At 39.5% G+C, this 12,541-nt stretch overlaps 1 protein-coding gene across 1 annotated transcript in view; it reads left to right on the forward strand.

Annotated features, from left to right (window-relative positions):
• The window catches only part of Tsg101 (tumor susceptibility 101), a 41,418-nt gene that overhangs the window by 427 nt on the left and 28,450 nt on the right, over positions 1-12,541 (forward strand). The window contains exons 2-4 of the mRNA XM_010615127.3: positions 6,918-7,002; positions 10,077-10,142; positions 12,024-12,187. Coding sequence (XP_010613429.1) covers positions 6,918-7,002; positions 10,077-10,142; positions 12,024-12,187 — 315 coding nt within the window. The remainder of the gene's footprint in view (positions 1-6,917; positions 7,003-10,076; positions 10,143-12,023; positions 12,188-12,541) is intronic.

Below are 12,541 nucleotides of genomic sequence, written 5' to 3' on the forward strand. Positions count from 1 at the left end.
CGAGGCGCCGAGCGGAGGCCGCCCGCCACCTGCCGCCCGCCCCCTTCTCTCTGCGGGAGTTTGGAGCTGTCTGGGGCGCTAGAGTTTAGGTTTTAAATGTTCTCAACAAAAAGAGGGAGTCATCCTTCTTGACCTGAGACAGTTCACTCCCGCCCCAGTCTGGGGGTCCGTCAGCCTTCGCCCCCCTTCGCTGGCCGCAGAGATCACGGCCCTTTCCGATTTGTATTCCCCACGCCGCGCAGCAGCCGGCCCGCGGGGAGGGCAGTGCCTAGCGCTTGAATTGACTCAGTTCAGTGAAGCGGCCGGAGAATCCAGAATGCCAGACCCTCACTACCCCAGGTAGAATTAATGAATTCATTGTTACTATCCCAGGGCAATGGCAACTCTTTACTAGCACTACTGTTGGACGCTTCTTGTGTCACGTATTTATTTGCTCGGAGCTTACTTTACAACCCTCACAGCTCGACTGATGCATTTTTCCCCCTTTCTTAAAAAGCAGGCGTTTTTTATTTTAAAGCCATGATTTAATTTGATAATTCAAATGTGTCACCATATTGCTCAAATGCGGCACCACAGTGGAATGGCTCTCCTTTTGTTTGTTGTGACTTACCAGATCAACTTGGAATAAGCTAATTTAAGAGCAGAGTCTTAAAACAGGCCAGTTTTGGATACGTTTGTCAAAGCAAGAGTGGTCAAAATTGTCAGTTCAAGCTGGTTTCAACTTGTCCACACTATTATGTAGAAAATTCCCTCCCCCCCGCCATTAAGTTTACTGGTACCTTTTAGGTATCCAATACAGTTACATTCATCATGGGGATCTTGTCCCTTTACAGGACTTAACCGGTTCTTATTTTTCCCCATTTCCCTGCCCTCCCTTCACCCCCTCCATTCCTTAGAAAACTTTTTCTAAAATAGACTTTTTCTAGTAAAATCTTCTCCGTGGTTCTTGGTCGAAGATTAGTTAACCTCTAAAGAGAAAGTGGTGAGTTTCGAAAGAAAACATCTCCTGGTTGTCCATCCATATCTTTTGGTCTTCTTTGTTGTTTGGTGCTGGGACTTGGGGCCCTAATGCATGTTAAGTGCGTACTTTAGCCCTGAGTTACATCTCCTTCCCAGTTTTGTTTTTAAGTAGTTATCTTTAATCGAGGAGGTTTGGGGAGCCTTAGATTGTGGCTCAGGTAAAGGTCTGTGTGCTGTAATAACATACATCACTTTTTGAAAAACAGCATTTTGTTTTAGGTACTTTATACCTGAAGAGGAACTGATCCATGATGTTTGATATTTAAATTGATAACACAGCCATTAAAAAAGTTTAATACTTAATGTAGGTGGAGAAATATGAAATACAAGAATATTCAAATGTTGGTTTATTTTTAAAACTCGTAGCCAGGAGTTCTGGCTCAGTGGTTCTGCTACCTGCCTCACAATCGCAAGGGCCTGAGTTCAATTCCTGGTACCAAAAATAAATAAATAAATAAAATGTAACTCCTAAACAAGCATCCTGTAGACTAGAGGAACCTACCATAGGTCCCTTTACTCTATCTGGTTGTAGGATAACCACACCCCTCAATTACTCAGGCCCCTTACTTGATGTATGTTTTTAAAAATATTATTACAAATCATTTTTTCTTTGAGTATTAACTTAGCTCCCATAACATAACTTTTAGTTAAAACTTTTGTCATCATTTGTCAGTTAACAGATGTATATGCTGTTAGTACATCCTCCGTTACACAAGTAATATTTTTGATGGTTCATATAACTACTTATATTTTTGCATATTATATCTACAGCATTCCTAGAGGTGGTGTCATTACCAAATGGGTGGAAGAGAGCAGATGCAGGGCTGGGGATTTGGCTCAATGGTTCCATTGCCTGACTTGCAAGCACAAGGGCCAGAGTTTGATCTCCAGTACTACCAAAAAAAAAAAAAAAAAAAAAAAAAAAGAGAGAAAGGGAGAGCAGATGCATTAAAGATTGCTGTGTACTTCACACTGTTTTAAATACAGGGGTACAACAATGAACAGTCAGACAAAAAAAATCCTACACTTATTTATTGTTTTTTGAGACAGGGTCTCACTATGTAGTTGAGACTGACCTGGAACTCACTATGTAGCCCAGGCTGGTCTCGAACTCGCAGTGATCCTCCTGCCTCAGCCTCCCAAGTGCTGGGATTACAGGCGTGCGCCATCACATCCGGCTCACTTCTGGAATTTAAATTCACATAGAAGACAGTAAACACCTCAAAAAGCACATTTAAATAATATGTTGAAAATTGATAAGATCTTTAAAGAAAAATAAAATAGGAAAGAGAAATAGAGTAGTAAAGGGGGTGAGAATGGGCTGGGTTTCAGGTTGTCCGACAGAAAAGGAAGGCCTTTCTGAGAAGAGCTGTTTGAGGAGAGACCTGACAGTGGTAGGGAAACTGCTGTGGAGCAGTTCAAGGTGAGGTCATTCCAGGAAGAAGGCACAAAGAACAAAAGCTCTGGGGAAGAAGTCTGTCATGCATTCATTGTAGAGGAACAGCAGAAGGTAAGGGATAGCAAGGCAGGCCTGCAGTGAGCAAAGGGTAGGCTGTGGTGTGGGTTTAGGACTGAGGGTCAGAGTGGGAGATTTTGGAGACCCTTGCAAACCTGTGGTAAGGCTTTGGCATTGTTGAGTTGTTATGGAGAGCCATTTAGTGCCTCTCAGCACTAATTTAGCTGCTGTACTGGAACTAAACCATAGAAGGGGGTAAGTAAGAGTGGAGGCAGAGACCTAATAATCTAGGCAAGTGGTATGAGTGACTTAGACCAGGATTGTAATATGGAGATAGTGAGATGTGATCAGATTCTGGATATATTTTGAAGATGATGCTAGTAGGCTTTTCTGATACAATTGCCTTGGACGTGAAAGGAAAAGAAGCATCAAGAATAGCTTTTACAGTTATTTTTTTCCCGCTGAACAGTTAGAAGGATATAGACAGACTAAATTTGGGGGGAAGATGTGGAGTTCGGTTTTGATCATATTCAATTTGACGTTCATTAGATATCCAAGTAGAAATGTCAGATTGCTATTGGATGTACAGTATTCATCGGCAGGGTTGCATCCCAAGACCCACAGTGGGTGTTTGAAACTGGATAATACTGAGTCCTATATGTACTATTTTTCATACATATGTGTGCACTTATTTATAGATAAAATATCTACATCTAGATAAAATTTAATTTATTAGGCACATCAAGAGACTAATAACAATAATAAAATATAACAATATAAAACTGCTAGCATACTACTGTTGTACTTTGGGGCCATTATTAATGCAAAATAAAAGTTATTTGAACACAAGCACTAGAACAGTCAGTCATACAACTGAGGTGACTTCTAAGTCACTAATGGGGGTGCCTTATCCTGTGTGGATATGCTGGACAAAAGAATGATTTACTTCCTGGCTAGGACAGAATGGAACAGCATAAGATCTAATGATGGTATCATACTACTCAACTGCATGCAGTTTAAACATACAGGTTGCTTATTTCTGGGATTTTTCATTTAAAATTTTCAGACCAAAAATTTCAGGGTAACTGAAATTGTGGAAAGTAAAAGACAGTAGTGTTTGGAGTTTATGAAAGAGGTTCAGTGGGAGTTAGCCTGGGAGTTCTCAACATGTAAATGATATTTAAAAACAAGAAGGAAGCTAGGGATTTAGCTCAGTGGTTCTGCCGCCTGTGTTGCAAGCACAAGGATCCAAGTTCAGTGCCCAGTACACACGACGCCCCCACAAAAAAGATGTGTTTGTCAAAAACAAGGAGGGCTGGGGATTTAGCTCAGTGGTTCCACCGCCTGCTTCGCAAGTGCAAGGACCCGAGTTTGATCCCCGGTACAAAAAAAAAAAAAAAAAAAAAAACCAAGAAGGAAAATACCAAAAGAATGGTTTAGGTAGGAAGACTGTTTCCTGGGGCCCAGTATTAGTTGACTAGGAGAAAGGAGACAGAAGTAACCAGAGAGAAGGAAGACAAACACTGGTTGGTGTTCTGGAAATTGAATGAAGAACATGCTTTAAGAGCATGACTTAACTTGGTCAACTACTGCTGATATGTTTAGACAGAGGCAGAATTGGCTACTGCACACCATGTAGGAGGTATCGGTGACCCTGATGAAAACTGTAGTGAAGTGGTAGGTACAAAATGTGTACGCACGCTTCCTGCTGCTCAGGCTGAAAACCTTGTTATCTGTGATGCTTCATTTTCCTTTCTGTCCACAGTATATCTGTCAGAAAATCCCGCCAGCTCTACCTTGAAAATATATCTACAATCTGATCACTTCTCACTTGTCTCCACAGCTACAGAATGTCCAGAATTGGAGTGGGTTTAAAGAGAACGGGTGTAGATGTTACTAACAATGCACAGGTGTCCAGTTATCGTGTACTCCTGATGGAAAAACATCATCAGGATGAAATGAGAGGGAGGGAGGGAGAGAGAGAACTTCTATATATCTATATCTATAGATTTTTTTTTTTTGGTACTAGGGATTGAACTTGGGGCCTTGTGCTTGCAAGGCAGGTGGCAGAATCATTGAGCTAAATCCCCAGCCTGAGAGAGAACTTCTAGACCCAAATATTAATTCAAGGGAAAATGTTAAAATACACCAATGGAATACAGTTAGCAAATTCTAAACAGTAGGAGCCTATGTAGGACAATAAACAGATTTCTTCAACAAATAAATTCTTAGGGATAAAAACAGAGATGAGGGCCGGGGATTTAGCTCAGCGGTTCGGTGGCCTGCCTTGCAAGTGCAAGGACCCGAGTTCGATCCCCGGTACCAAAAAAAAAAAAAACAGAGATGAGCCTATCAGCTGAAAATCCTCCAAACTGTAGTTAGTAAAACATGGTATGTCCATATAGTAAATATTACTCAACACTAAAAAGGAGAGATATACTGGTACGTACCACAACAGGATGAATCTTGAAAACATGAAAGATCATAAAACAACACATGATTTTATTTTTATGAAATATCTAGAAAAGGCAAATCTATAGAGATGGAATGTGAGTGGTTGTCTAGGACTGCACAGAGGAAAATGCGAGGAGTTACTGCTAAAAATGGAAAATAGAAAGTTATTGCTAAATGGTATTAATTTCTTTGGAGGATCAAGACAATATTCCAAAACTGATGTGGTGATTGTAGAACTATGCTAAAAACCATTGAAATGTACAATTTAAAAGTGAATTTTACAATATGTGAATTATATCAAAACTATAAAATATAGATGGGCATTGTCTACTTTGGGATATGCTTGAATTTTTCCATAATAAAAAGTTTTCACAGGCTCGGGATTTGACTCAGTGATTCCACCACCTGCCTTGCAAGCGCAAGGTCCTGAGTTCAAGACATGCTACCAAAAAAAAAAAAAAGTTTTCACTGCCTGGTGTGGTAGCTCACGCCTGTAATCCCAGCACTGGTGAGGCTGAGGCAGGAGGATCAATGTGAGTTCGAGACCAGCCTGGGCTACATAGTGAGTCCAGGTCAGTCTCAACTACATAGTGAGACCCTATTTCAAAAAAAAAAAAAAAAAACAAAGAAAGAAAAGAAAGAAAAGGTTTTCACAAGAAAGTGTAGAAAGAGAACAGTCATAGGCAACAAATGTAGGCAACTCCTGTATGAAGTTTGTTTTGCTTTTTGTTTTTTGTCTTGTATTTTTCTATAAGGAACTGAGTAAAGTGGCAGCAAGAGGGGTTGGGGAGTATAGGAATGGCTTTGTGTGGATGAGATGGAACAAACAAAAACATGTTTGAATAATAGGATTGATCCCATGGTATGGGAGAAATACTGCCACAAAAAGGATAAGAAATGCCTTTGAGTAGACCTAGTCTTTTGGTTTCGGTACCAGGGATCAAACTCGGGATCCTGTGCTTGTGAGGTAGGTGGCAGCACCACTGAGCTAAATCCCTGACTGTCCTAAACGTATACTTTTCTGTATTACCTTCCTTATTGTCTATAACTATCTTTTTATGCTATGAGAGTTCTGTGACTTCATATTCTAATCCTATTGAATATTTTTGTTTTACTCCCACATTTTTTTGCATTCAAGAGTTTCTTATTCATTGGGTGTTCTTATTTCATGGGTACAAAGTTTTCTGCTTGCATTACCCCTGTTGCTGGTACATAGTTCCTTGTTTTCTTTTTGTTTTGGTTTCTGACTCAAATATTAGTGTCTTATATAAGAAAGAAGCACTAAAAGCTGATTAAAAGCTTTGTGTATAAGGATAGAGCTTGTCAGCTGGTGAGCTTCAGTGCACTGTGATCAGCTGAGAGGCCTTGGTCTCCTTATGTCCTGCTGCTGGCAGTGCTTACCCCAGGTTGTTAGCTCTTCTGGATTGGAATGGAACAAGTGGGATGAAAAACAGTACAGCAAATGATACAGTGCAAAGTTGATACTGATAATTCACAATGAATGTTGCTTTTGGCAGTGAATGCTGCAGCTTGTGGAGAAAGGAGAGATGATTATGGGTTAAAGGGAAGTCTCGAAAAGGATTTTTTGAGAGTTGGTATGCAAGCTATACATATATGGTAGGTCTTTGCAAATGATTAAGATTTAATTTGGTGGACCAGGGATTTAGCTCAGTGGTTCCGCCTCCTGCCTTGCAAGTGCGTGGTCCTGAATTTGATCCCTGGTAACAAAAAAAAAGATTTAATTTGGTGGATCTTTTAAGTTGGACAAAAGAACTAAAATGAATATAACTTCAAGGGCAAGCTGAGAGCAACTAAAGGATTCATACAGCTGACAGAAGAAAGAGCTCCTGAGGTCCTGTAATTAATGATTACTGAAAACCATTATACTTTTTAAGAGTGCTGTGAAGAAAGTAAGATTTTAAGAAAATTAATGTAACAAGTAATGAGCATTGGTTTTAAACTAAATTACGTGATTTTTGCTTTTCAGTACAAATACAGAGACCTAACTGTACGTGAAACTGTCAGTGTTATCACTCTATACAAAGATCTCAAACCTGGATTGGATCCATATGGTGAGTTTATGTAATAATACTTACTGCTCTAATATGAGCTACTGTTCTTGTTAGTAATTGTAATTTTCTTATTTTCCTTTTAATCTTGCTGGTTTTCCAATTGTAGGATTGAACTTCTGCCTGATACAAGTATCAGGGAATAGGAAATTGTAAGATCTAATAATATTTGTTTAGCTCTTTAAAGTTTTTTTTTTTAAACAACCTAGAACTATGTAAATTTCGACCTAGGAAGGATTCCCTACCACCACCACCACTCCCTACCCCTCACTAGGGGTTGAACCCAGGCCTCCCACATGTTAGTCTTGTACACTACCACTGACCTGCAAGCCCTTTTTATTTTGAGTCAGTCTTTCTAAGTTGCCCAGGCTGGCGGACTTGGACTTGTGATCCTCCCTCCTCAGCTTCCTGAGTAACAGGACCTGGGATAATGGGCATACTGCCCCTGGCCAGGAGGGAGTTTGTGTGTGAGCGCTTATGTGTCTGTGTGTTACTGTGTGGAGGACAAGCACTTTGTCACTGAGCTACACTTCCAGGCCATAGGAGGGAATTTTTTTGTTTGTTTGTGTTTTGAGGCAAGATCTCTCTTTGTAGTTCAGGCTGGCCCCAAACTCACTACGTAACCCAGGCTGGGCTCAAACTCACAGGGACCCTCTGGCCTCCTGAGTGCTGGGATTACAGGTGTGTGCCACCACACCTGGCAGGAGGGGATTTTAAAGATAGTTTAGTCCATCATTTCTCCAAAGTGTTATCTGTAGACACCAAGTTATGAAGGTTGTTACAAGGGGAAGGCTTTAGGGATAAGAATAAGGGGAGAATTCTGTGCTTAAGTTTGAGCAGTTGTGGGTTAAACAAAATCAAGTAGGTTTCAGCTGAGCACAGTGGCATATGTATGTAGTCCTGCTACTCAGGAAGCTGAGGCAGGAGAATTCATCACTGGAGCCCAGGAATTCCACAGCTAGCCTGAGCAACATAGCAAGACTCTTGTCTCTTTAAAAACAAAAAAGTTAAATGCATTTCACTGTTGAAAGATTTCTTAAAACCTCTAATATGCTAATATGTAATACATCACAAAGAGAAGAAAGAATATGTTGTACAGTATACCCTAAAGGTACTTAACTGCTGGTAATTCCCCTTTTCTCCCCCTGGAGCATTTCTGTATAGTCTCAGGAACACATCTTGCAAAACTATACTGTGAGCTGTCCCTTATATTTTATAGATGCAGAAAATATTTTTCAATGTGGTCTTTCATTCTGTATAGTAGGTAAGCAGCAGTTTGTCTTTACTTTTAGAGTTTAAGTCAAAGATGACAACGCTTGAAATGTGAAAAAAGGAAAAAAATGGAAACAAAGTCTTTGTAAATAGGGAAAGGTGAAGGGGGCAAAGGGAGGGCAGGGGTATGGCGAAAAAATAACCAAGACATCTCATGTAAAGGTACAAGATCCCAATGATAAATGTAACTATATTATTTGCTTTAAATGTACCAATAAACTTAATGGGGGGATGACAATACCTGGAGTTTTTTGTTTTGTTTTGTTTTGTTTTTTTTGGTACCGGGGATTGAACTCGGGTCCTTGCGCTTGCAAGGCAGGCCACCGAACCGCTGAGCTAAATCCCTGGCCCTAGAGTTTTTCTTTTTTTAAAAAAATACATTATTTTCTGTACCCACTGAATCCTAACACAATCTCTTCAACTCTGTATCCTTGAAAACAGCTAGCATGCCAGGGCCAAGAGATAACCTGTGCTGCCTCCTGTTGATTAATAAAGCCCTCGGCTCTGAAGGCAGGGAATTAGCTGTGAAATTCTGAATTCCACTGGCCATAGGGCTTTGAAAACAGTAGGCCCTAGAGCAGAGACGTGGACTAGAAGTCCTCTCCCAGACCTAGGGACAGCTCCCCCTCCTTACTACCTCCCTTATGTCTGTATATAGACTGTACTGCTGTATTCTGATCTGCAAAAATACTAATATTTCCAAAATTAAAGTTAGTCATTTTAAAACTGAAATGGCTTTAGTATGGAGAAAAATTATTGAGGTTAGAACTTTATTGTGAGTATGTAGTTTTTACTGCACACTAAAAGGATAAATGTTGATCAAACAATAGCTTCATATGTGAGCCATTATCCACATGCTTTCAGAGTAAAGCACTAAATTTAAATAAGATTTTTTTATTTTAAAATGCACAAAATCAGAATAAATTACAACGTGTTTTACAACTGAACAGTAAGTAAAAGAACTGAGGTTCAGCAGTGTAGTTCCATGTATTTGTATTGTGCATTATAGCTTTTTCCCTACAAGATATGATATTGATTAAAATTACAGTGATTCATGTAACACAAATTATGTGCCCTGATTCATCAGTTAATAGTAGAAAAATTCATGTCATATGAGAAATACATATTGAAAGAAGTTATCTATATTTAATTAACAGGGAAACCTTCCCTTTTTAAATCTTTAATACTGTGGTTTGATATTCCATTGAGATTGAGAATTGAGTGAGTAGGGATAAACGCCAGAGAAGTGCTAAAACATGATACCAGGATAACGCGTAGTATGGTGATAATTGATAGTGGCTTTGGGTGGTGGTGGTGTTTTGGTACCAGGAATTGAACTCAGGACCTTGCACTTGCTAGGCAGGTGTGGCACTGCTGAGCTACATCCCCAGCCCTGGTTTTGTTGTTTAAAGTGCTGGGGTTCAAACCATGGCCTTACCCATTCTAGGGAGGTGCTCTACCACTGAGCAGTGCCCCTAGCCCTAATGGTGATTTGTAAATAGACTTTAGAATCATGTTGGTTAGAGACCAGAAGCTCCTATTCACTGGAACTAAGCACTCACATCCATTTTTTTTTACAAGTAAGTCAAAGTGTCTTTTCTTTACTCATTGAAGAGTTGATCCCATGGAGTGAATAAACAAAGGACCCTTTGTTATTAGAATGGATGATACATTGACAAGTCAGCCCCTTTTATGAATTTTAACCAGTGTTTCCAAAGAATAACTTACATGAGAGTCTCTACAAAAATGCTCATGAATAAAAACTTTAAAATGCTCATGATTAAATTTTTGTTCTCTCCTTTCAGTTTTTAATGATGGCAGTTCTAGGGAACTAATGAACCTCAATGGAACAATTCCTGTGCCTTACAGAGGTAACTGTGTTATATGTTACGTTATTTATGTTTCCAGTATAGCCATGTTTGATAACATGAGAGGTATGTCACCAAAGAGTTATAAGGAAATCGAACCTACTTGCTCCTGGCCTTCATTATGGTGAAGAGATTTTAACTTCTGTTCTAATTGAACTTCATTTGGCAGTAGCACCTCACATTTTCAGCTTTGCTGTTTTTTTTTTTTTGTACCAGGGATCAAACTCAGGTTCTTGCACTTGCAAGGCAGGTGGTGGAACCACTGAGCTAAATCCCTGGCCCACATTTTCAGGTTTTTAAAAAGTCTCTTACCAAGAGATGTGTATTTATTTATTTATTTTGCCTAGTAAGACTGGTAGAATTTAATGTCATGGAATCAGAATTTTAGAACTAGAATGGGGATCTGAGACCTATGCCCCATACATAACTCAGCCATTGATTTCACAGAGGTATGTGGGGTGAGGGGATGGGTGTAAATTTTATCTATACCGAACCACTACTCTCATATTTTTGTTGGTTTTGTTGTTGTTATTGTTTGTTTGTTTTGTTTTGTTTTGTTTTGTTTTTTTCAGTATTTGGGACCCAGAGCCATGCTATGCTGGGCATATGCTTTCCTACTGAGTTATAACCCCAACTCCCTCAACTAGTTTCATGTGGCAGAAGTTTATAGGCCTAAGGACGTCTTTTTTTGTTTTGGTTTTGTTTTGTTTTGGTACCCGGGATTGAACTCGGTCCCTTGCGCTTGCGAGGCAGGCAGTGGAACCACTGAGCTAAATCCCCGGCCCCCTGAGTAAGTCTTCATTGTCACAAAACAGAATTCTGGATGGTGGGAATAAATGTAAATACTGCAACCCCAGGGATGACAGGTTTCATGAACAAGTGGGTAGAGGTGTGGGTTTCAGGATGGTTCAAAGGAGCCGGCGACCTAGATACCCACATGTGGAGCTCACAGGAGGGTTCACGGTCCATGAGTGCCTAGTGCTGGTTCTGGGTGCTGCTGTGACGGCGGAACTCAGTCTAACGCCAGCCGGGCTGTAAATACAAATGGAGCTTTACTCATCTAGTGCTTCATCACCTGTTGCACAGCCTGGTTCCTGACGTGCGGTGGACCTGTGGGTTAGGGGGCCCGTATTAGCATCTATCCTGTTGGAGCTTTTTGCTATTGTTTATTGTAAAAGTAATTTGGGGTTAAATAAATCCAATGTCCCACAGTTATCTGATCTGCATTTAAATTACGTTAGGTGATTCAAATGGATTCTTGTGACACTAGGCTTTGAGCATAAAAAGAAAAGACTATGGTTTGTGTTTAATACATTAATTGTTGGATCCTTTGAGAAAGAATAACTTTAGTATTTCATTTTAACTATGTATAGTCAGATTTCTCAGCTGAGATAGATTCTATTTTATAAAGAGAAAGGGATAATATTGATTCTGAAATGATTAACACTAGAAAGGCCTCATGCATTGATAAAGCATTTGTTTGACTGCTGGATTGGATTTTATAATCTGGCTTTGAGCAAGAGAATTCAGGTGCTTCTTCCTAACTCACTTTGTTATAGCACCTTAATCTTTGTTCTTTCTTTCATTTCCCTTCCCAGCAAGCCTTATTAACTGACATGAGTCCCGCAGCAAAGAATAGATTGGCTGAGATTATTCCTGAAGAATGTTTTGTAGCAGTAAGCAGATGCCGACAGAATAGTGATCACTTAGCTCCTGCATCCTGCTGGAATTTGAGTACTTGATCTTAACTAGAACTTTGAAACAAAATATTTGTTGTGGTTTTGTGTGTCTGTATTCTGTATAATTGTATCACTCTCTTCCCTATTAAGCTATTATTGAAAAATAATAAACAGAGAGTAACTGAAATTTCTCTTTCTCTCTCAGGTAACACATATAATATTCCAATATGCCTATGGCTGCTGGACACATACCCATATAACCCCCCTATCTGTTTTGTTAAGCCTACTAGTTCAATGACTATTAAAACAGGAAAGCATGTTGATGCAAATGGGAAAATATATCTCCCTTACCTGCATGAATGGAAACACGTGAGTATTAATAGGATTCTGTGAATTCACTGTATTTTATGTTTTGCTTACTTAACATCTGCTTCCTATAATACTCAGGATTCCAGGAAGGCTAGGTGAGTGCAGATAATAGACTAAACACTGATTCTCTAAAAAAGATTAAAGACTAAAAAAGACTCTATAAGAGAAATGCATTTTATATTTGTATAAAGCTTTGAAATTTACAAAATACTATTTTATTTGCCTGAATTGAACTTTTAAAAATGGATGGTGTTTTGAGCTGGGGATTTGGCTCACTGGTACCACCACCTGCCTCACAAGCACAAGGACCTGAGTTCGATCCCAGTACCAAAAAAAAAAAAAAAAAAAAAGGGG

The sequence above is a fragment of the Fukomys damarensis genome, unplaced genomic scaffold (assembly GCF_012274545.1).
Source record: "Fukomys damarensis isolate Sample0158 unplaced genomic scaffold, DMR_v1.0_HiC HiC_scaffold_16, whole genome shotgun sequence".
NCBI classification, from domain to species: Eukaryota; Metazoa; Chordata; class Mammalia; order Rodentia; family Bathyergidae; genus Fukomys; species Fukomys damarensis.